Source organism: Micropterus salmoides, unplaced genomic scaffold (genome assembly GCF_014851395.1).
Source record: "Micropterus salmoides isolate LMB-PRFRI ecotype aquatic unplaced genomic scaffold, ASM1485139v1 Ms_hic_scaffold_15, whole genome shotgun sequence".
NCBI classification, from domain to species: domain Eukaryota; kingdom Metazoa; phylum Chordata; class Actinopteri; order Centrarchiformes; family Centrarchidae; genus Micropterus; species Micropterus salmoides.
Window position 1 is genome coordinate 8,482,482 of NW_024040596.1, and position 25,922 is coordinate 8,508,403.

Consider the following 25,922-nt stretch of genomic DNA (forward strand, 5'->3'; position numbering starts at 1 on the left):
CAAAGCAGAGCATTCGTTTGTCATTCACTTTAGGGTTTTCTGTCAGTGGTATGCCCAGGGCGCAGTTGCAGTGTGGATTTGTTTGGGTTTTTACAAAGCTTGAGATATAGAATGTTTGATTGGAGCAAAATTTTTCAGCCTCAGATCAATAGTCAACTTTAATTTTATTCACCTTGATCCTAATCAGGCTGACTCGGTGTACTCGATTTAGCCTTCCCAAGGGAGATATGCATGGAGGCAGATAACAAACCCCATTTCTTTATTTCAAATTTTAATGAGACAGCAGTTGTGCACATTTGCAGGAATTTGCAGAATTATAATACCAAACTGCATAATTGATACTATAGGAATTGTACAAGGGAAACATCTTGAAAGCTTTACAGTGTTTACAAAAAGTAGGGGGAAAACACTTAAATCAAATGTGTGTCACAACAAATGGTTGTGTGAGAGGACATAGAAGCTCGGTTGGATGAAAGTGTTCTCTGAAACCTCCACAGAATGTGTTCATATTTAAGTTGTTGGTTTTGGACACTGTCGTGATTTAAAAAAAAACCCAGGTGACTCTTTGATGTACATGTGAATGGCTCGCAAAAAGATAGCTTTACTAGTGAGAGAACTGAAATGTTTCCCCTTGCTTCCAGTATTTGTTGTAAGCTAGCCTAAACATAATAATATAAAATCAAATTATATACTAATACACTGTATTAAGCAAACAGCCTCTGTTTTTATCTATTGCAAAATTGTTTGGATGGGATTTTTGCACATTTATCTCATCACTCATATTTTTTTACAACATTGAAATGTCTATTGTTACTGTGACATTTATCATTTCCTCACTTTCTAAAAGTTTAATTTTCAGATTTGTATCTGATCTACAAAATTCATCACCACTACCTTTACAACAATAATATTCTTACCCCTAAGTTAGCGAGAGGGAATTGTGTGATGTTGATGTGTGGTTGCAGTCAATAAAACAATCACTGACTGACGTGTTGCAGAAGTTTTTGGAGCATATAAAGCAGAGCAGCAGGAGCAGTTCTCTGCTCTGTGTGAATCACACGCTTATTTACCTTTACACTACCTCGCGATACACTATGCAGCAGAAGAAATCACATTTTGACAGGGATACACAACTGTTGTCAAACTGCTGAGAACATGAGAGCCCACAGGACAAATCACCTGACAGCAGTTATCGTTGTGATAATATTAAAATACATATGTGAATTTTGAGAATATATTTCCAAAAAGTTAACTAAAGTGCCATCTCCAACACATTTTGTAACTTTCTATCAGAGTCATTCTATAAAAAACAAAACAATATCAGACTGAAGGATGAATGACTGAATGTAAACTCTGTTATACAGTGTCAACGTCAGCAAAAAGGTTAGTGCAATTCCAGCTGGATCTGAGAAATTACTGCAGGCTAGAGGTGATTTCTAGCAATGATTATTAGTCCGCAAACCACAACACTTTATAATTCAAGAGTTTAGCTAAAGGCAAGATTACTCACTAGAGAATTAATATTCTATAAAATCCATTTGATGTGTTATTTGTCTGAGCAATGGGGGTCATTGAAGGGAAAATAAACTTTTGAGGCTCGCTGTAACACTGTCATTAATTAAATCATTAAATAATTAACTACTTGAAAGAACCATTTCTGATTTAGTGAGCAAACACGCAAACCTCAATAAACATGAACCTTAGATTTCCCCACGTTCATTACCGCACATTCATTACCGTAACTACGAACTGCAACAAAAGCTAGCACACACAGTAACACACACAACACAGAAGAAAGAAAGAAACCGTATAGCAGAGTGCAGGCAAGTGGACTAGTTAAGTTTGAGATGTACAGAGATAATTACAGATTAAACTGATTTGTTCAAGGTGATTGTTAGTTGAAAACAGCAGATTGGTAAGAAATGCTGTGTGACGCTAACATGGAGGAGAGTAGTCCATTTTATCAGTAAAAAGACTACAGCATCAGGAGTCATTGAAATAGAGGTTGCTACTTGCACATTCCCTGGGTTTAGTTGTCAGGATATATGGCTTTATGGGGGATGAAGCCCGCTGGAACAGCTAGATGAAGGAGGAGGATCTGTGCCAGCACTGTAAAGCATCACACAGGAAGTAAGTAGAATAAACTAATCTTTTGTAATTAACTTAACATAAATTCATTCATTTAAAGTTGATTCAACTTAAAGGGGCTATATGTAAGTTTTTGACTTTAATAAATCAAATTTTCATTGCCTTATTGTTAGTGGGCTCAAAACTCACTTAGAAATGAAGCACACGCCTGTTTTCTCCGTTGCTTGCATCAGCCACTATTCTGCTTTTAATGTGAGGTCTCCGGGTCGCGCTCCCGAGCTTCTCTCAGACTACAGCGACAAAACGGCAGCTAACGACATGCAGACGACTAACGCCATAAAACAACCGGCTCCCAGCAAAACACAGGCTCCTCGTAAGGATCCAAAACAACAATAAAAGTTTATGTGCTGAAGCCCATCAGACCAAACAGGTTCAGATGATGTCCAGTAAGAACAAAGTGAGCATTAGCAAAGCTGGAGAAACACACAGAAAGTCACCGAGCAGTTGCTAATGTTGTCCGGTGCAAAGTTATATCGCTTTCGCATTACTTCACCAACTAATGCAACCCATGTTACTTTTCCTCTGTACCACTGTTACGTCAAAGTGTCAAAGCCTGCAAGAAATGATGTAATGGTAAAAAGCAAATGTGGAGCGATTTGCTTAACGTTATTATCCTATTGTAATGCAGCCACGAGCAGCCAGCTAATGCTACATTAGCCCCGACCTGCTACTGTTTGCTTCATAACGTTCAGTTTAGATTTATTGCCTTTTACCGATACACAGCTTCTCCACCTCTCAGTCGCTGTAACTAACATGACCCACATAATATACAACCCAGAGGAAGAGCCATCCACTAACACAACAGTAAATTTACCTACTGCGGTCTAACTGTTATAAAGTCTGACACATTCTCGTTATAATATTCAGTCCAGCTCACTAACCGTTTCATTATCATCCAGTACATGTAGCTGTGCTGAAATTGTTGAGCCTCCGGTGACAGATTCACAGTTAGTAAAGACAGTTACTGAAAGCAGCAGGCGAGCTAACGCTGTAGCATGTTGGCTAAATGCAATGTAACTTTATCATGTAACGAGCATGGATTAGTTCAACATCAAGCTGATAAAAATATTACTGTAACGCTGCAGTGGGAGTTTAACTGAGTTTCCACCATGTTGTGTGAAGCTGTCTCCCTACCTGTCTATAGCCGCTCTTACTTTGCCTTTTTTCGGGAGTAACGTTACTGTGCCAATATGCCGGTGTCTCGCTGCGCTGAATGAAAGTTACGGCGCCGGTGTCGATCTGCCTCTGAGATGGGAACGTTGAAGTAACAGAGCCTGAACATGTCTGAGTGAAAAGCCACAGCCTGCATGCATTCCTGCATTTATTGCAGGATTTCTGTATGAAAGTGGTTGTGTTTCGGTTCAAGCGAGCACGCGTACAAGCACACGCCTGGTAGCAATTTTAAAACCGCACCGCTAGTGGCTGCTGGAAACGACATAATGCCCCTTTAAAATACTGTAACTTGAAATTCTGAGTTGAATGAAAGTACTACAGATAGCCCACTCAACTCAAAAAAAATTTAAATTAACTTTGTTAAGAAACATGTTACAGCTACAGCTCTGCTACAGAGCAGAGGGGTTTTGTAGTTTGAAGAAACCATATACATTGGGAAATTGTTATACATCCTTAAAGTTCAATTAACTGACCTTTTAAGTCAGAAATGTTTTTACAGTGGTTTACAGCCTTGACTTTGATGGAGAACTCTCAATCAGTTTAACAAGCAAACACAGAGAGTGCTTCTCAGGTATGCCTCTTAGCCAGATGGGATGTCCCATCACTGGGATTGGAGCAGATGTTAAGGGCCTTATGACGTTGTTTGTCCATTAGCCTTGCCTATGTTGTGCTCAAGGCTGCAGATGGTCCACGATTTCAAATTGTTTCTTAATACTGTCAAAATTCTTTAGTAGTAAAGTAAAAAATAAAATAAATTATTTTCTTGTTAATTTACTATTTGCAATAGTAAATACAACTCAATCACGTTTTCAAAATAGTTCTTTGTATTTGTTGCTAGGGAAACTGAAAGGAAGGTTCAGAACCTTTCTTTTAATGAGTCATGTTCATGAATTGTCCTGGTTTAACTGGCCAGCTATGTTTGATACAAACATTGTTTTTATGTTATATAAGTTGATTCGTTCAGGGGAATGCGATGACACTTAGTCAGACAGCTGACCAAGACAGCAGTTTGAGCTGCTTGATTATAGGTTGATTCAAGCGCTAAATTATCTTGAGAAAGCTGATCCAGACTTAGGCAGTTAAGAATGAAAACGCAGTTTACACTCAGGTTTGTCAATACATGCTCCACCAAGACTGTCGACCAAATCGCAGTTTTATTTTCCACATCCTCATTACAGTGTGGGACTGGCATTTTCAGATCATGTTTGAAGAGCATTTTTGAAAAGCATGTTTTTGAGGCGTGACAAATGCCTGCATGGTGTGAATGGAAGGCCAACATAGAGAAGAAAAGATGTGTTTGGCTTATACTTTGCACATGGCCTTGATAGGACATTTCCGTGACAAAGCTCAGTTTAGGAAAAGTATTGCAAGAGCGAGATAAAACAACACTCATAGTTGCATCAAGATCCTTTCAATCCAATATCCACCCAAAACAGAAATGTAAATAAATAAGTCTTAATAAGTCTTAATAAGTGAGTGTTCAGTTGAACCATAGGTTTTTCGTAACTTTCAGACTCATGCACACAGTAAAGAAAAACTGTATGCTCGTATTAGGGTTTGGCAATGCAAGAAACCAATTCAATTCAGCTCGACGTGAGTAATCAGATTGTGGCAGTGCATGTAAACATATTCTCTGATTATTTACTATTCAACTCATTTGTCATTTGCAGTTGATCAGGTCTTTGAAAGGTCTCTATATCTATAGCATCTATGGCCACATAAGACCTAAGTTTATAATTTAGTAGGGGTCAGACACAAGATGGAATTATGACATTATTATTAAATTATGACATTATGATAAAAAGCTGTCTTGCGAGACTCACTTAATTGAAATTTTTCACATCCTGTCAAGCCACACATTAATTTTTTCACGCAGTGAAATACAAATGTATAACTGACAACATAGACTCACTGAGCGAATCAACTCCACTCTGCTCACGCAGAAACGGCGTACGCCCTGATAGTAATCAACTGAGCCGCACCGCTTCGCTGTTTGTCCAGACAGCTGTGACGAATTGTAACGTAGCTGGAAGAGTTTTGCAACATAAACATCTAGAAAGTGAGGTGCAAACTTGCTCTGTTTGAGACTCTGAGCGCTTTATGAGCTGCCGAAGTTAATGTGTGTGGATTTGCGGTGAGATTTATGCTTGATCACAAGTGTTTCACTTTCGGTATCACATGCAACATGCAGTCCCAAACTGCGTCGGTCAAACGTTCTGAAGGGGATAACGTTACTACGAGTGGTAGTGTAGCTGATAGAGCTAGAGTGGTCACGTAGCTGGTAGACTTCTTATTAAATGATGATGTTAGTCTGATAATATTATGTCTTTTTTCTGGACATGTCAGAGAACACAGATACAAGGGAGAGATTTTGAATGTGCAGAAAGTATTGAACATGAGCAAAAAACCTGTTGAAACTATTAAACTATTGAAGTCAGGAGTTTCTAACTGAAATAAAATTAAATAATTTATCATTGAGGTGAAAAGGAGCTACAATCACATTTAAAGACACAAAGAAGAGCCTAAATCATGACTAAGCAGGGATGGTATTACAGGAGAAAAGTTCATCTACAGGGGAAACAGATCTGAAAGCAGCACAGAATGACTGAGAGCTGCACTTCATTATATTTTAGTGGAGTTAGGCTATAGAGTTTGAATTGTCACCTGCCACTTGAACTTTGGTTGAAAGAACCTGTTGGATCTGGGGACCCCTTGATTGCTCCTCCAGCACCTCCATCAGGACAAGCTTTGGATCATTGTATAAAATAATTCTATCAACCACAAGTTACAATATTGGCTGTGACAATAACAGCTGATAGGGCAGTGCATTTACCTTTGTTGTAAGAGGAACCCAGTATGAGGGAAACGATAGATATTGTTCAATTGCAACAGCTTTTCCAGTGATGCTAACTGTCTAAAAATGCATTTGTCTAATGTGATTTTGTCTCCTTTGTCACCATAAAGTGAAAAAACCCTTTCTAAATTATTCAGTGCCATTTGGTTAAATGTGAAATCCTGACAGACCCGATCCTAGCACTCTGCCTCCTTTGAGCTTATTTTTCAGAAACAACAGAAGCTCACAGCAGCATTGATGTTTGATTTCAGCTTTGATGGTGCAACAGTGTGGTGAAATTGCAAATAAATACACTCTGAGACCTTGAAATGAAATGTAAATGTTGCCTGACTGTATCACTGCACATGTGGGTTTATTCTTTCTTACAGCCACCAGGCACTGGGAAAGACCAGTTCCCTGGGGCTTCAGCCCCGTATGCTCTCTTTGAATAATCCAGAAGGAGCTGAGATCCCACTCATTAAGGAAATCCTTTATTGATTTCTCAATCTTTTGAAAAGCATCACCCCTCAGCTGATTCTTACAGCTAATATAGGTGTAGTTGGATACATTTTGCAATACCCCAGAGAACCCTAGCAGGATTTATCAAAACAGCGACACATATAATTTTATGTTTATAACCAAAACAGGAGATCAACAGGAGTCACTAAACAAATACAAATGCCTTTTCTTAATCAGTGCTCACTGCAGTCTTGATACTGTACACAGTCTCAAATGTATTGTTAAAATGATGTTGGAATATCACATTTTTCTCCTCAGAGATAAAGATACCTCACTTTACCAAATTAGTTGGATTCCCTTGTCAAAAAAAGGAAAATAAAAAACTTAAATAAATATGTTTTGTTTTTTTTTACAGAAAAGAAGCTTTGATGTACAATACAGCCCCGTCTGGGATGAGCACTTGTATCTAAGAATAAAGCAGCTCTTTTCCTGTTTGTTAAACTAGGCCATATAAAACGCAAATAACTTCTGATAGGTTAATCCCAGCATTTTAAAGACTTTTTACAGAAGAATAAATTACGCTCATTTCAAAGATGACAAATGAAAACCTGGGAGAGAAGATCTTACTTCTTCAGGAGACTAAAGCTGACACTGGATGAGCACAGTGTCGCTCTGTCGTGTTTAAATGCAGATGCTTGTGAATGTCAAAATAAATCCAATTGTAACGCTCTGTTTTAGAGGATATAGCATTCTGAAACTAACAGGACTGTATATGATCTCTTGGATTTCAAAAACAACATTTAAGTGGCACAAGCTACAGTGTGCACATTTTTAATTGCCTGCGATTATATTCATTAATGCATAAACTAGTGATATGAAATCTCTACCAGGGCAACAATACTAATGTAATGAAAAAATACAATACCAAACAATACAAACACACACATACAGAGAAATGCAAATCACGCTGGGCTGTGCCAGTTGACAGCACTGATGTGTTGTGAGGGTATTTGCAGAGGGAAACCTCTATCATCATATGTGATATTCCCTATAGCATTTTTCTTACACACAATTTGGTACCAGATATTTGTGGGAGATAACTGATTCTTCTCTTGCGCCTTACAAGCTCAAATGGTGGTTTTGAACTCTTATTACCATCTCAGTGTCTATTCTGACAAACTGCTCTTCAGTGTGCTGTGAGTTAATGTGTACCTCGCAGTTACAACGAGTATGGCTGTTTAAAAGGGATCGTCTTTCAAACGTCACTTTAAGAGTTAAATAGTAGTCTCATTAGCGGCAGTATTTCAATGCTCAATTCTGCTCTCCAAGACACTGTTGAAGGTCAAGCTTAAATGGCTCCAGCTCTCTGTTTGAGCCAGCGACTCCCAGCTTAGCCACAGCTCTGGGAACTGGCTCACACAAAAGATTTACCCCACAATGCTGCTGGCCTAGATAGACACACCAAACATACAATAGGATAGATGTGCATAATTTAGAGCACATCTTTCCTACATTGACAAGGCTAAAATTAAAAGTGAGCTTGTGGGCCAAATTATGTATTCAAATAAATCACGTCCATGGTAGACATGGGGACGTTAAATCAATATTTGCCAATATGAACATAATACTCAGATTTCTGACATAAAGCCTGGAGCTGATGCAGAGATAGTGAATATGAGACAGATGTGTGGCCCAGAAGAATGTTTACCCATTAAAACCAGACTATTCCAAATACATCCTCGCACACGTGTTTTATTGTACAAGTGACTATTCTTCAACTAAAATTTCTGTTGTCATATTTCACTTCAAAGCATTGTGATAACGCTTGTTACAGTCCCTCAGTTTTTACTGGAGTCAAAGTGACATCAGGGGGATATATTCAGGGGAGAGGCATGTTACGTTTGAGATTTCCTTTCTTATTTTTAAAGTGGTTTTCATTTCCAGTTAAGCAACAACTCATAAGCCATCTTAGCCCTGCAAGGATGTCAAATCCTCACACTTGGTGTCCCGGTTAAAACCCTTTTGAACATACGCTCTTTCAAGTGAAATTAATCAATCTCTTTATCACTTGGGCAGTGTCATTACCCAACCACAGAGTGAGAAATGAAAGTGCTAATCGCACAGCAAGTGGGGCTTTTGTGTGGGAAGGCCAAGTTTTCCTCCTCAAGCTGCTTTGGAAATGCATTTTCAATTGAATTTGTTAAGCGAGTGAAGGATGAATCGGGAGATTGCCTCACATTCCCTTTATAAGGGAGTGACGTGTGACAGAAGCTTTCCAAACAGCTGTCTAAAGGTGGTTCACTGATTATGTATATAATATTGCATGGATGCATAATAAGGTATTTGTGACAGAAAAAACTTTTAGAAAGCCATCCATTTAGACTCAACATTCACAGAGCAACATATGTACTGTATACAGCATGCTGTTCATTGAAGCCATGTCAATCAGACTGGGACCATAAATCCTCAGCAGAACACGCGAGGACATGATTATTACTCTGCACCAATGTCTCATTAACCACTGCACGTTACCACAGCATACACATCATTATGGTAACAATCATAGCCCTACTTGTCACCATGGAGCTGTGGATGGATAGTCGGTCAGACAGAAGGGATGATGCTAACCGCCCAGGCGAAAGCAAAGGACCCTCTGGCTTGATGATGTCCAATAGCAGATCGAGGTTTGTGCTCCCTAACATTATGTATCAGAAAGAGGACCTTCCCCACAGAACTGGTTGCATAGATAATGAATCTAGTTGTACAGTATTTTTCTCCTGTAATGAGAAGCAGTGACTGTCTGACATATGTGCGTGTGTGTGTGTGTGAGTTTGTGTGCTCATACATGCAACATTTCCAATTGTATGAACCTTTACAGGTTAACAGATGGATGTCTTGTTAAATCCTTACACTTGAATGGTAAAGAGTCATTGTAAATTAATACATTCCATAGAATACCAGTGAAGCGACCCCAGCAAATAATGAGAAGGTGAGATGCAGTTGCATATCTCATTGTGTGGAATTGTGAGTTACTTCATCCAATGATTTTGCTCCAGAGATGAACAAGATTTGACCTGGATGATTGTATGTGAAGACTCAAAAAGGGGTGTTCATTAACAAATTTATAGCAAAGAAGAATAATTAAACATTTTACCTGCTTTCCATGAGAAATGATGGTCCTTAGGAAACAGAATGTCTGACGGGACAGAAAAGGCAAAGAGAGACAAAAGGAGGAAGAGGCTGAGGTAGCTCCCAGCTCGCCGTGTCCAGGCAATGACCCCAAAGTCATCTTTTAGAGTCATAGTCCAGCTCATTGCTTCCTCTCTTACTCCTGTGGGAAGAACGTGGAATTAATCAGTAACTCACTCTGAACCAGAGGAAGAGATTGTGTGTAGCTCTTTTAAAATGGGGAAAGTGCAGAAGGTGTCAGCCACTCTGAGACTGCTGTGTAGGAAATGTCCCACTGAAACCTCCAGCCCAGAAACATGACATTCAGTGTCACCTTCCAAAGTGCATAACACTCTCTCACATGTGAATCATAGTCTTCTTTTTTTGGTAAATCCAACATGCCATGTGTGCTTCTCCTCCCACATAGACCAGACATAATTTGTCAGATAGTCTTGAACAGAACATCTCAGCCTCCCAAGGCAGAAGTGGAAACATGTACTGAAGGAAGGGCAGACTTTAAGCTTGGAGTAATGCAGGGTATTAGTACATTTTTATTGCAGCTCATTTATTGCCATATCCTGCTATTGTTATTCATGTCCTGTGAGTGTTGGGGATTAGTCCTGGATTCACTAGGCCTCTAATTGTGTTGCACCAACAGCAAAATTAATGAATATGGAATTGAATCTGTAACACCTGATGCTTTGAGAGACTGATGTTACGGTGTACATGATAGTGATTCATTTTCCAAAATCACATTTTGCTGCACTGTAAGTCTTGGGTATTGTGAGATTTGTTATTATTGGCTTATCATCCCACAGAGCGCTCCCTGCTGTTTTTTTGTCATTCTGCAATCACGGGACTCAACCTAAAACCTTTTGGATTCACAGCAAAACTTATAATTGCAACACATAATTTGGCATAAAATGTAATACAATTGCACAAATTATGCAACATACAGAGTTGATGCATAAGAAAAAAAGGAATTGGACAAGTTAAGATTATGCAAACTGAGAGATACTGACACAAGTTGGTGTCAGCAATACACACATCAGATGGAGACTTTTTGAGATTTAGATTTTCAAGTTGTAACTATTCTATACTATTGTTTGTATTTTACACCAAAAGCAATGTTAATATATTAAATATGTAAGCAAGATTTACCTACTGAGCTTAATCATAAAGTTCATCATGGCAAGATATAATTTCATTTTTCTTTTAATGTTACAGATCACCACAACACAGTGGGTTTACATTTTGTTGTGATGTCTAAGTATCATAGAGATTGTCTGACGGTAGATTAAATGCTGAGTGGCAGCAGGCATTTGAGATTTAAGATTATTTACACATGGTGTGTCTGTGAAAACGCTGGGTGCCAGAACATTTTTGCTTGATTTCATTTTTGGGAAATTAGATTTTGACTTTGCTGCTTTAGCTGTGTTTTGGTGGGGGTAAAATGTGTTTAATGAGAAAGAATTGCAGGGTGGAGATGGCTTAGTGCCCAGAAGTGAGCTGCCAGATGCCTAGTTTTTGATGGACTGTCCAATTTCCCTCAGGGTTTGATGAGTTGTTCTATAGTCAACAGTGTTTTGGTCTCTTTGTGTCAGAGGGTTTTAACTTGCACAAATTCAGGGTTTGACATTTCAGAGTCAAACAACTCTTGTTTGTATCTGTCAATACCAAACCCGCAGCACGGGTTTCACACACACACTACACAGGCAAATGTGTAGCATATCATTTTCAATCTGTCAACCCAAAAGACAGTGATAGAGATAATAGTTCTCTCTGCTATAAAGAAGCCACTTTGAATAGAATGTATGCAGTACTTTTTTTTTAATTAAAGCTTTGTCTCACATTTTTTTGACGGCCAGAGAACTTATTCTACTTGGATGAATGAGCAGAATAGTCTGGCGCTTACGCAGCCATATGCCAATTAGACACCTCTGGTTGCTGATTACTAGCCAACCTCTCCGGCTGCACTGCTCATACCTGACTGCACCCAGATTACATCCACCCTCTAGCCAGTCTAATTTGCCTATTCATGGGACAAGCAGTGATCTCCATAGGCTGAGAGAACATGTCACAACTGATTGGAAAACATGGACAAAAACAAACAATGAAAACAAGCATGACCCCAAGGCATGCTGGTACTGTTTTGTAAGCTCAAGCTTGGACTCATCCAGTCTGTGCATGTTAGGAAAGGAGCAATACATATATAGCTATCCTGAAAATCTTTAAAAAAGAAAAAGGAAAAGAAAAAAAATGAAAAGCTTTTAAACTGCTAAATATCTGGGTCAAAGGAATCATGCCAGGCTCTCAGTGGTCACAGAAAACCTGGCAAACAGCAGCGTGGCTCAGATGCTGCTGTGCATCCTATTAGATACTCCATGATCTGATGGAATGCAATCTGCTTCTCTGTCTCTTGTGGTCCTTGTTTGGGGCTCACTCGCTGGATTCAGAGAGTGAGGACCCTGCAGCTACCGTAAGGGAGCAGACGGGCAACACTCCACAGCCTCTTCTTTCACAGGTGGCCACAATAATTAATGTTTGATTAGATCCTTCCAAATGAATGGCAAAAGCTAATTTGGTATGCCAAGGCTCTGAACAATCACCGTGTGATCCTCCAGCCTCTCTTTAAATAAGCCAAACAGCCAGTTCAGTCTGGAGTGGAAACAAAGGCATTTGATCCCAGTACGTTTACCAGAGATGCCACCCTCTTCTCTGGATTTCCACACAATTATGAAGCCGACCAGCTAATTCTCTCTTCACTTCTCTGCTAAAATGCCTGCTCATATCCCTGTGGTGTGTGTAGTACGTCCAGTATATTCAGGTTAACACAACTGTATTTTCTTCGCGTGCTGATGCGTGACATTTTTTGTGATTAGCTTTGGCAATATAAAAACAGAAATCCATCCTCACCAAAACAGGCTGAGGCTGATTTTTGCAGATGTTTTCTTTGGCAGGAATGACCATGGCAGCATTGAAACAATCAGAAATGCAATGCACAACACAGGGTTGTTTTTCCTTTGATCACAGGCTTGTGGGTGCAGTTGCATTCATCTGTCACTATATGGACTGATATTTGAGAACATTGCCATCCATTTTATTCCTGAAATAGCCTGACACAGTGTACAGTCAGAACTGTAACAAAGACGACTTCCCAATTTTGTTCTCTGAACAGATGATGACAGCTTTGAAAAACTATATTCGTTTGCCATTTCCAAAAATGTTTAGCCTCTTCAGACTTTTCATCATGACAACAAATGGGCACTGCTGATTGAAAAGGAGTTGAAACAAAACATATGGGGACAGATCAGCCCAGTATCCCAGGAAAAGACATCCATAATGGACGAATCCCCACCTCACCAATGACATCCAATGCCAACAATCATTATTCATTCATTCAATCATTATCATAAGGTTGAGGTGGTGGATGGGAGTGTAGCAAGCTGGCCTTTCATACAGGAAAATGGAGTTCTTATCCCATAATAGACCTGTAATTAGCGTTGACCTTTTATCAGCTGTAACCACAGTCTTTCCCTGACCTTGACATGGTGTTTTACCTGTCTAACCCCAACTTCACCTTAGTCTGCGATCTTTCCCTAACATTAACTCTGTGTTTTTGTAATTTTGTTTCTACTTCCTGTCGAACTCTCAGTGGATTCTTGAAGATTATTTTGCTAGTCCATAAACCTTTTTCTACCAAGAAGCAGTAACATAAGAAAACGTTACTAACGGAGACGGAATGTTCCTGACTGCAAGATGCTTCTGATTAACGTTATTGCAACAGGTCAAACGGCTAAATCTATTATTATCATTATTATTTAAAAGAGACATTTTTTAAGGAAACTGTTTTACTATTCAGCGGGCTACATTTTGTGATTCAGCATATGCATGCAGGTCACAAATAAGACTTGGCATTATAACAGTAGGCTAATTAGTCCATTTGTTCATCTTTCACAATATACAGTAGTTAGTTTTTCCAACTTCAACAATCATCTTTCAACGAAACTGAAACTGGTTGGGACACATACAACAAAGCAATGTACCTGCGCCCTCGAATAAAACCCAGAAATAACTATTTTTCCTCAAAATCAACCCAAACTGTAGGAACATGTAAATATAAAATTGCAAGATTGCGCTGTACCTGAGCAAGATGACTACCAGTCATCCCTTTGGGTGATCTGGTTGGTGCAGTGGCAGATGCTTTTTACTTGTCCTTCCACAGAATACAGGAGCGGGGGCAGAGGAGGCTTCCAAAGACGCTAAGTCTGACAGGGATGGTAAATCAGCTGCACCAGGCCTTCCGCCTGAAGCATCATGTGGTGGCTTAATCCTGTGTGAATCAATGTGTAGAGGGCTGGGACTGTGTCACACCTCCAGCAGCACTGAGTGGTATTAACTCCCTGGCACTGGCTCTGTCAAGTACCCACCCACTGATGTTCCTACCGGGGTTGGCACAAGAGTCAGCCTAGGCCACAGGGTCTGAGGTAGAGGAAGACAAAAAGAAAGGAGAAAAACACTGACATAAACATCTGATACCACAGCAGAGCAAAATTTGACACTTCACTCAAGATTGTATTTCTTTCCCACGATGTATTGTTGAAAGCTATCAGGTGTACAAAAGCTACTAACAGCAAAAAGGAATGAATGACAGTGTGTAGATGCAGGGAGGATAAAAATGCATGACCTGGGCAGCGGCCTTTTATTTTATACATTATCACTACACACTGATCCTGAGGTATGACTTTCCTGTGATTTAGTATCTATTTATTAGTTCTGTCTTATTCATTCTACTACTCATCTTAGCAGAAATATCTCAGAGAAAGTTTCTGGGCATATAAAAAAGGATTGTTGTTTTCCAAATTTAGACTTGCTGCAATTATAGAAGGGAGGGGCAACATCACTTATGTATTGGATTGGCACAGGGTTGGTTGTTGTTTGTGAATTCTACACAAAACTGCAAGGCTTACAGTGATGATTTGTCATTGCCTGTGTCACATTCTGATATCAAAGACAAGAGTGCAGTCCAAGAGTTGTAGCTTGGGTTTTTGCTCTCCCATGACATTCACTGATTACATGTCAACCATGCAGCCAAGCCGGTTCTGAGAGCTCTTCCAGAGGAAACTCTGATTCTATTAACACCTCCTGCCCTTGTCTCCCATCCACCCCCAACCCCTTCCTCTCTGGCCCCACCTCTAAGCTCTGCACCCTTATTGACCTTCCTGGCCACGGTACTGAAAACCCCAGATCCCAGTGACCAAGACCGTATTTCCTAAGGCTTTTAAGTGCTTTGCCTTGCCTTTCCATTGTGGCTCAAATGAATGTGTCTCTGTTGCTACACTTCTCCTCCTCTGGCTGGCTACTAACTAAATAAAAGTCAGCAAATAGGATGGAAGAAAGGTGCTCCTGGTGGATGGAGCAAAATCACTTGGGAACATGCAGTTTCAGGTAGGGACAAACAATTCATTTAATCCTTTATCAATCTCAACTTTAGACTTCTATTACAGTCAAAGTGTGTGTGCTACCTCTACCTGTTTTCTCACCTCTGTACTTCTGCATCTAGGTGATAGTGCAGTAATTGCTGTTGTGTACTTACACAAACATAGACAATGTCTAAGAAATAAGAATAAATAGTTAGAACAGAGGATGGCCAGTCAATCATGTCATTCCAAACTTCGATCTCTTAACTTTTCATCTAGCACCATGTAGTGAACACCGGGATGTTTCCCACATTTCATAGGCATTTCACATTTCACTGAGGGCCAGGGGCGGGGGGTGGGTGGGTGGAACAAGCCGTACTTAGACCTGCCGGGCTAACTTCTTTTTTTTGACTGATAGTAAAGGTGTCACTATGAAGACTTGCCAGACAAGAAAAGTGTGAGTAACCATGCTTTTCTTTGATTGCTTTAGCAAAGAGAAGAGACAGAACACACACACACACACACACTTTCCTGATGTGGCCTGAGAGGAAGGTTTGCTCGTCATAATGACAGAGAGGAAATGAACTACTATGTCCTTTCTTTTGAGCCAGGTTTGAATTAAGGAATCAGTTATCTAACCAGTAACTAATCCAACTAACCTTTCTTATCACAGTGTTTTTAACACAATTTTAATTCTTGTATGACATGAAATCAGCAAGGTATTAATTCACAGAATTAGTCTTGTATACCACCTACACTACCATCGACTGACTGACAGAAATCTCTGTACCCTTCCCCATTGTAAACCTGTATAATCAGGAATTGGCAGTATTTATGATACATTAATTTAAAATACTTATTTTAATTCATTTTTACTTTGCAAAATAGGATTTCGCAATGTGTTTCATATGACTGATAAAAATTGCTTCATATTTTTTATCAAAATACTTCAGTGTTTTGTATTTTGTAGTTTAAAATACTGTAAAATACTTGTAAGATGTCTACGTGATAAGTCCTCCAGACCTGAAGACAGTCAAGGTGAGAAACATGTAGGTTGCCAGCTTTCTATCAATTTTTTGCATAAAAAAATTTAATTCCAAGTGATACCATGTGACTATTTGACCTATCCTGTTGTTATGCTTTTGTTTGTCTGTGCTATTAACCTTATGTTCTGTGTTATCCGCCCCCTCGTGTTTTACCGTGAATATAGCCCAATGAAAATACAATTACAAAAAAATGGCTACACACTTCACTCCTTGCCAGATCATCTGTTCACACTAGTGGTACTTACGCTAAAGCTATTTTTGTTTTGATTGTCTGCTCTGTTCCTGATTTCTGTGTGTTTGTTCATGCTTGTGCCTCAGGTTTTGTGTTTTGTTCACAGAGAGTATTCAGTCTGCCTGCCTTACTCAGTTTTTGCCACTGCCTGCCCAGCTCAGAGCGCCTGCCTGCCCGCCCACAGAGCCTCTCTGTTTGGAATTCACCATTGCACATTTTTGAAACTGTCAATAAATCCACTGTGCCTTTTACCCCAGCCTCTGCGTCTGCAATTGAATCGTCAGTTTCTCCAGCCCTTAACAAAGGAGTCACCTGGAAGCATGACTGCACCTCCCCGCTGCATGGCAGCCTCAACCCTGTGCGAAACGCCAGAGTGTCAGCTGGAGCATTTCATCTCTGCCAGCACTTAAAAACATTCGGCTGAACAACGATTGTTGCTTTGATAAAGAGTTGATGTCGAATAAAATATAGTAATACCTCTAGTGCCCTAGCGATACGTTATCATTTTACCATTCCAATGTCAGGTCACTTAATTCACTATAATAAGGTTTATTTCATCATTATATATCCTGTTCATCTGTTGTGTTTAATTCTTTTCATTATTTAATCCTCATTTATTCATTTACTAGAAATTTAGCTATAAATAAATACCCTCATTTAATCTGTAAGAAGTTGTTTGTTTTCTTTGATGTAAAAGACAAGGTCAATCTAGAAAGAATTCAACTGATCAGTTTTAATTACTCCGGTTTGTTTTTCCTGTTTTCTGTCAGCTGTGATGGTGCCCTTTTTGAGTGTTTTAACATGTTTTCTTAGTGTTTCTCTACAGCTTTCATCAGGCCACACGTTCCCATCAGCCTCAGCTGTATTCCATTTGCATGCTAACACACTAAAGTAAGATGATGTCCATGGTAAACATTATCACCATGCTGACGTTACTATGTACTGTAGCTCAGTACTGCTGTGCCTAAGTACAAACTCAATGATGCTAGCATATAGATTCCAATCATCCGTCCACAACCGCTTATCCTGGCCACTGTGCCGCCCAATTATACCCACTAAACATAATAATAATATTTTATTAACACTCAGTTGCCACTTTATTAGGTTCACCTCGCTAAAACTAAAGCAGCCAAATACAACATCCCTACAATAAATCATACCTTAAGGAAAGTTAATGTTCAGTTTTTCTGTTTTAGTGAGATGTTGATTAAATATTAGTCATTTTGGAGGCGGTAGTTTTTGTTGCTGTTGAGTGTTTCTAAAAAAAAAAAATTGTCCATCATGTTCATATCAATGAAGGAGAAATATCAAACATCTCATTATAACCAATACAACTCAACAGCACCACAGACAGAACTACCTCCACAATGACCATATAATTTAATAAATGTCTCTCTAAATGACAATTTCACAACTCTCTAAATGACAAGAATGACAATTCTTGACAACATTATGACCTTCATGAAGGTGGGATTTATTGCAGTGCTGTTGTATGAAATAAAGTAAGGCAGTTTGTATGCTTTGTTATGGTAACTCCATATATGGATGCTGCCTCTACACGCCTGCCTGCTGTTTCGGCACCATTCCAGAGTTCAGCCCAAAGACAGAAGTGTACACCAATGTCTGTTGTGATGAGAATCACATGCAACCTCAACCTGCCTCATTCTTCGCACCTTCCTTCAGGAGCTGGTTACCTCACCTGGCTTGGCACAATCCTCCAGTAACACAGCCAAAAGCCCTCTTGACACAACAACAGAGCTTTTGCTCTACATTGCATGCACTGGTTTACCCAACCCAGAGAGTGCATTTAGCCATGTACCCTGTCTCTGCGTTGTGTTTAGCCTGCCAGTGTTTCACACATCTTGTAGTTGCCAGACATTTCTTCTTTTTTGAACCTCTGCATGTTTTCACAGAAACAGCCTGATGGAATCTTATGTTGAAGAGATGCTAATTTGACAACCTGTACTATTACAAAACAAAACTGTATAAACACTACATAAAAGTGAAAGTTGAGGCACCATATACACTACCCTGTTTTAAAAACAGAGAATTTAAACAAATATGATGTCCATCCACACCAGCGTTTTAGCTGCATATCAGAGTTGATCTCCGTCTGTACTAAAACGACTTCACGTACACTGGGCATGAGCGTGCGGGTGTAAACATGAAGCAGATGGTCTATTCCATAGTTACAGAAATTTTGGCGAAAGAATAAAGTACTACAGACGAAGAACCACACCAGATTATACAGTATTTTGCGAGGACCAGTAACGAGCTGGGACTGTTAATGAACATAATAACACAGGAGATTAAAGCGACTGTGGCAGCAGAAAACAGACTAGGAGTCGTCACAAAGTAAATGTGGCGACATACACAGTACAATAAGTGTTATTTGCACAGTACAAAATATTTCAATAAAAATAGCATCAGTAGCATTGTGTTTCTACTTTGCATGACTTATGAGCCCCAACCAGACCGCCAAACGTGAGCGTCTGCGTCATTGTTTCTAAAGTGAAAAACGGGGTCGTCAGCGTTTTCAAACTTCTCTGCTTTAGGTCTTTGTTTTTGCTGTTTTAGTCTGGACGGGAGGTGCAAACGCAGAAAAGGTCTCCATTTTAAAACAAAAACGCAGTATTGTGGATGGGGCCTGAGATCTATTCCAGGGCTGCCACCTGTATCATTTTGAGAGATTAAGGCCTAGATATCTTGCTGAAATCAGTGTAGGACAGTTATATATTGTAACATTATATTGTAGAAATGTTATTCTCATGTGGGTGGATGATGATCTCCTGCACATTACCATTTGTCAAATGATTTCTAGTTTCCTTCACTTATAATTCATTGTTTATTTAGAAATACATACATCGGGGCTAGGTTCTTGTTCACAATATTAATTCTTCATATCATCTATTAATGACGTCAGAATGTGTCTGTATAAGTTTTTCCTGAAGCTTGGCAGTATGCATAGACTCAAACTGTCTTAAATATCATAAAATATTTTCTACCCCAATACCTCCCCAGATGAACGTCAAACTCAACTGTGATAGCTCTGCCAACAATCACATGACTAAACAGGCCATGTATTTCGCACTGCTCCCAGAAATTCAGAATAATTTTCCCAGACTGTTAAGATGTTGTATGTAGCCGTATCTGAAAGAGAGAGGTATCTCTACTCTGCCAGCACCTCAAACAGTCTGGCAGCCCAAGCAGCTGCTCCTGAAGCCAGGGTTGTGAACTCAATCAGCTGCATGTTTATCGTTGTGGCACCAAGCATACTATGGCTCTTTCTGCCTGCCTCCCTGCGCTGTAGGTGCAGTGGTATGGCTAGTTAAGCAAGCTGACAGGGTCGCATCATTGATAACGACAGGAGAGAATTTGAACTCAGCTGTGCCCACCAAGCCTCACTACACAAAGATGAGTTAAATGATACCGTCCATCTACTGCTGAGTATCTTTTTCTTCACAAAATTGTGGAAGGGGTTTTATTTTGGTTTGAAATCTTTTTAATCTCTATACTGTGACACTATCTTTTTTTAAAATCAGTTTCTGAATGCTCAGAAAGTAAATTACTTTCGGTTAGTTTGGAAATTGAATCATTGAATTAGCTGGCCTGGAAGCACGTGCATCTTTCGAAGATTGCTGAATTAGAGTGATTAATTACAAAGCAAATGTGATCAGACAGGGTAAATTTGAAAAAAGAAAAAGTGTTGCACCGGAATGTTTATATATGGACGAGCTGCAGCAAATCTCTTAATCAAATTAGTTGCGTCAAATATTATTACAGAGAGGAAATCTTTACTTCAGTACACTTAGGGGTATTTCTAATTTGAGTCACATTCTGCAAAATCCTAAATCATCTCAATTACAGCATTTGTTGGTGTGTGATTAACATCTGATGAAAGGAAAAATGACACCAGGCAAAGCCGAAGCTCACAGCTGTGTTGACATACAAGCGCTCCCACTATGTTGGTCAAAATCAAATGTCTGATCCGGAATATGAATCTGTTCTCAGTGTGATCGATGGCAGCTCAGCCTCACGTTTCATCAAAACAGTCCAAAGTCAGTTAGAGACAGGTATGCATTTAAAAGGATAATTTTGTGTACTTTAATGTTAACAGACCCTGATGTTTAACAGAGAATGCCTTCATTTATCAAAGCTGCTTTAAAGATATAAAGGTGTTTAATTTCATAGCTAGATATTCATGCACCATTTACTCACTCACACATTTCTCTTTTCAAAGCAAATCAATAGCCTTTAGAGAAAAAATGACGCTAATTGAATTGATGTCTAAAACAAAGCCGCAGAGCATTGTGTTGTTAGCCAGATAATTCTCACTGAATACTTTTTTTCACACCATAAATATTTCATCAAAGACATGAAAAGGGATCTCAGAGAATGTTAAATTAGCGCACAACAATAGCAGAACAAAAGCTGCAAAATGATAAGCCTTTTTCTATTTATTGGTGTGAACATGCTTGATAAGAATAAGACAAGTCTCCCAGGAAGGCTGAAGTTGCTTTAGGTGAAAGGACATCTCTCATCTTCCTTGCACAGAATTTTAATTGGTTATGTTTCAGGTAGTTCATTCTCAGTGAAAATAAAGTAAGAAGCAGAGACAGCATGTGCAAAATAGAGCAAAAAAGGATTTAGAGCAGAAACAGACACCAAAAAACAAATGTCTGTGCTTTCTGAAGCGGAGCTGGGAAATTATTCCACAAAAGACAGAATGAGAGAAATGGAGAGCTTGAAAGAGAAACAAACCGTTCCTGGATAATCGGATTTGTTTTGTGTGGCAGTTCCACCTGGCCTCTCAGCCGCTCCCTCTCCTTCATTAAAAAAGCTTATAATTAATGCAGCACTGGCTGTAATCCTGGTCACTCCGTCTCCCCTTTAAATTGATAAGAAAGTCTCACGGGACCGGGGTATGCAGGTGAGCGTGTCTGAGTCCCGACTGCTAAGGGACCAGAGGGGATTGTCACCCAGAGAGGAAGCCATCAGTGTGAGTGAGGGGGGTTGCGTGACGGCGTCAGGATTAATTTTGAGGAGGCCTGGTTGCTGAGGCAGGCTGATAACATGGGTCAGCAGTTGCAGAGACACCTGGACCCTGAAGCCACGAGTGTCTCTCTGGAAACTAACTGTTAATGCACTAAGCGCTGTGTGTATTTACTTATCTGTGTGTGTATGTGTGTGTGGGCGGGGTAGAGGAGGGGTTGATACCTGCCTAGCCTGCAGAAGATGTCCAGAGATGGCTGAAACCTGCAAAAAGTCAATTATACAGGAGGGGGGGAGGGTTGGGCTGTGGAGGAGAGGGGAACCATGGGTGAAATTAAAAGCCTGGTTCTTGTGATAAGTGGCGATGGTGTGAAGTCATCACCAAAAAAGTGGTAATCTGTGTAAAAAAAAAAAGTCAAAAAGTTCAAATGTGTTGGAGAAAGAAGAGGTTGCACGGTGTGTGAAAGAGAGCTGAAGATGTAGTATTGAGTTTTACAAAAGACTGTGTAGCTGCTGTAGTTTTCTTTGTAAAAACCAACACAATACTAACAATTAACAACAAGTTGTCACTGGTTTTACTTTTCTATGAATACATCAGACTACAATACACTGACCTTTTCACTGCCCAATATGTGCTGCGGTCTGACAATAACAGATGTAAAAAAAAAAAACACTGCATAACTTAATTCCCTAATGGCACTTCAAAGAAGGCTTTGCATAATAAACATGTACATTTTAGTCTTTAGAGCAGAATTGCATATTTTGGATCAAGGCGCAGTCGAGACATCGCAAAGATTTGGAAATTGAAAGTCTGTCAAAAAAGTCCACAACAGGTCAACTAGCACAAGATATAAAGTCAAAAGATGCTAAATCATAGCACACATTAGGACATTAAACTCAAATGTTAGTGTCTGCAGTTTCTAAGAAAAGGCTTCGATTTATGCATAAAGGCACCATTTTTGTATTTTGAGTCATCAAAAACATTACTATTATCTTTCCCACAGTCTCAGTTCTAAATGTCAGAACATCATGTTCACTTTGTTCACTGACCTTTCCCATCCCATCAACACTGCCAGCAGCACTAATAACCCAGATCCGCACAGCCATGTTTCTATCTCATACTGTGCTATCTACATATTTGAAACAATGAGCCAATTTCTATGCGACAAACTATTATGTTTATTAATGCTCTGAAAGACAACACATTTGTGTGACATTATGAATCCAAAGCCACGGGGTACAGAAGCAAGAAGGAGCCACAAATCAGGGATGTCCTTTTGTCACCTAATTGAACAGACATTTTACCAGAGATCTGCTATGCACAAACATTCACAACAGTTTATTCCTTTGGTTTATCAAAATTAGACAAACATTTACAGCACCTGCCCATGGGAACCAACAAAAACAACACACCGTATTCCATCTGATGAAACAACAAAAAATTTTCTAATAGGCACAGGCAGCTACAGACACACACACACACACACACACACACACACACACACACACAAAGAACTCTCAAAGAAAGTCTCTTCCACAAAATGGGTAGAGTCTAAGCTCCACTGCATCAGAGCTCAAAGTTCACATTTTGAGGGGTGATGGGAAACAAGTTGGCGCTTTGTGCTTTAAGGAGGCACCAGTATTGTGCCGAGAGATAAGGGCTCAGGACAATAGAGAAAGGCTGCCTGAGAGACCGGATGCTGAGTCTGTAGCAGTCCGGATTATCAGAGTGCAGCCATGGATAGAAAGGAGAGGAGAGCAGACGAGAGGAGGCTGGCCCAGTGTCTCTTACTGGGAATTATGGTTCCACATAGAGAAAAGGCACTCAAACGGGTGACTTCCTGTATTGATTGATGGGTGTTCCAGGGATTAAACCTTAACCTTATATTGATCCAGTTCACTTTGCGATATAGGTGGAATGCACTGCAGCTGTTACAGTTCCCCTCACTGATTTCTTAATTTTAATTGTTGCAGCTTAGGGGTCTGTTTGTCCTGTTTGTACGCATGGACCAATAGTCAGCAGGCTGGCTCTGATGACTGAATTGTGTTGCTATAGTAAACTCTATCTGTCAGGTACTCCAGTAAAGAAAACATTTATTATTTACAAACGATGTCTGACCCAGATCTGACAGGAAACCAGGTGCATTGCAAATAAGGCAACGCTGTTAGCTCGCCAGTAAGATAACTGATGTCACTCAAAAGTGTTGCAGCGATACAAGGCTGATGAGCAGGAAATAGAGATGATGGAACACAATTTGTCACTCACACAATGGGTGTTTATGTAGGGTGTAGCATAAAAAGGAATAAGTGCTTCCTCTAGTATCGAGTACACAGACAATGTTTTGGCAGCTGCAATTAGGCTCTTCGCTGAGCGTTTGAGCATTTGATAGGAATTGTCTTCACTCCTTGCAGGCTTTAAAATAACACAGAATCATTTGGGAAGATTAGTCTGTGAATAATGGCAATCTAACGATGACAGGAGAGGATGGCTCTCTTGAATGATGGCAACATATACTATAAATACTTCATGTCTTCCTTGTAGATGCTTGGCTGCAATATTCCAGACTTAAACTTTAACGCACACTATGGCTGCATTTGCAATAAGTGGATCAGTGATTGTGATCATGCTTTGCTGATTCAGAATCACCTCCTACAAAGTGTTAGAGAGGTGAAATCAGTGCACATTTTAAGAAGTTTCAAACTCACTTGTTTTCTTCATCTTTATCGTGATCTTAATTTTGGTGATTTGGACCGTTTGCGTCCATGATTTACATTTGACCTTGTACATCTGTTCGGTCTTCTCTCTTCCTTAACTTCGTTCTGTAAACTCATTTATTACAACTATTTTGAGAAGTGTTATATAAAGTTTAAGTGTAAAAACTATGTCAGACAGTACTATTCAGTACTCAATGGTATTCAATATATTGTTTTCCAGTGGTTCCTATTTGGGTCTGGCCATGAGGAAGCAAAATTTTCTGCAAAGAAGGAAAAAGAAAGCTGAAAAATGGTAATAACTTTGTAGATTTGCATGGTAATAACCTTAAACTTGGCTCTGTCTGTTTGTGCTACATCTTCCTTCATCACTCCCTGTTCTGCCCCCCAAAAAGAAAAACAAAGATACCTTATTTGCTCATCCACAAGTACATCCAATATAGAAATGGTCCACAGTGGAAAAATGTTGGGGGACCCCTGATGTGTCTTAGTACTGTGTTCATAATATTGCTTGTTACACCAGTGAATCTAGCGATGCACCCAGGGGTTATCATATCTACTGTAGTCAATTATACTTTTATGTAGATTATAATTACTATGATATTTTGTAATTTAAAGTTAAAAACGTCTGAAATGTTGACCATTATCTTGATGATTATTCAACCTCAGTGATTATAAGGTTGATTTTATGCTAAAGCCCTAATTTGATAAGATTAATATTCTAGGGGGAGGTCCTCAATAAATTATTTGCCCTGCTCCTCTGTAACTGAACCTTGAAAATAATCATTTTCTGGGTCATATAGGACTGTCGTAGGACCCATTATATTAGCAAAAACCTTGTATATGTTCCATCCTTCTTCTTCCTGGGCACCATCATCTCCCGGGACCTCAAGTGGGAGCTGAACATCACCTCCCTCACCAAGAAGGCCCAGCAGAGGATGTACTTCCTGCGGTAGCTGAAGAAGTTCAGCCTGCCAAAGTCAATGATGGTGCACTTCTACACCACCATCATTGAGTCCATCCTCACCTCCTCCATCACCATCTGGTACGCTGCTGCCACTGCCAGGGCCGGCTGCAGCGTATCATTCACTCTTCAGAGAAGGTGATTGGCTGCAATTTTCCATCTCTTCAGGACCTGTACACCTCCAGGCGCGCAGGAAAGATTGTAGCTGACCCCTCCCATCCTGGTCACAAACTGTTTCAGACATTCCCCTCTGGCAGGAGGCTGCGGTCACTGAGGACCAAAAGCCTCATTAACAAGGCCTGGGTCCCTCACAGACACTCCTTGCTTCCCTCTCTATGTCTTTGCACATGTAAATATTATTTAATTTCACATTACTGCACATATTTGTTTTTTGTTGTTAAGTGTTAATCGCTATTCTCCTATATTTTATTATATAAAATGTAATTGATTTTATTATTTTATTATTATATTTTGTTAATCTATTCCATATTTATATATTTCTACATTTATTTATGCCAGCTGTATGTTTGTCTACGTGTAGCACCTTATCTCCAAAGCAAATTCATCGTACGTGTAAAAATTACAATAAAGCATTTTCTGATTCTGATTTCTGATTCTGATTATCACACAGAACTCATACTGGACACTAAGCTGATGAAACTCTATCAGGAAAGGCCACTCTTTTGTATGAATTCCAAAGATATTGTTTGGCTGTGTAAGAATTGTTCTTTGAAACATTCTAAAATTTACTAAAATTATCAACAGAATGTTAAAC

General features: G+C 39.6%; 1 protein-coding gene across 1 annotated transcript in view; it reads right to left on the bottom strand.

The window, feature by feature from the left end:
* thsd7ba (thrombospondin, type I, domain containing 7Ba) overlaps window positions 1-14,260 on the bottom strand; it is a 150,411-nt gene extending 136,151 nt beyond the window's left edge. Inside the window, 2 exon segments of the mRNA XM_038720892.1 lie at window positions 9,768-9,944; window positions 13,926-14,260. Coding sequence (XP_038576820.1) covers window positions 9,768-9,927 — 160 coding nt within the window. The 5' untranslated portion in view covers window positions 9,928-9,944; window positions 13,926-14,260.
* Between the last annotated feature and the right edge of the window lie 11,662 nt (window positions 14,261-25,922).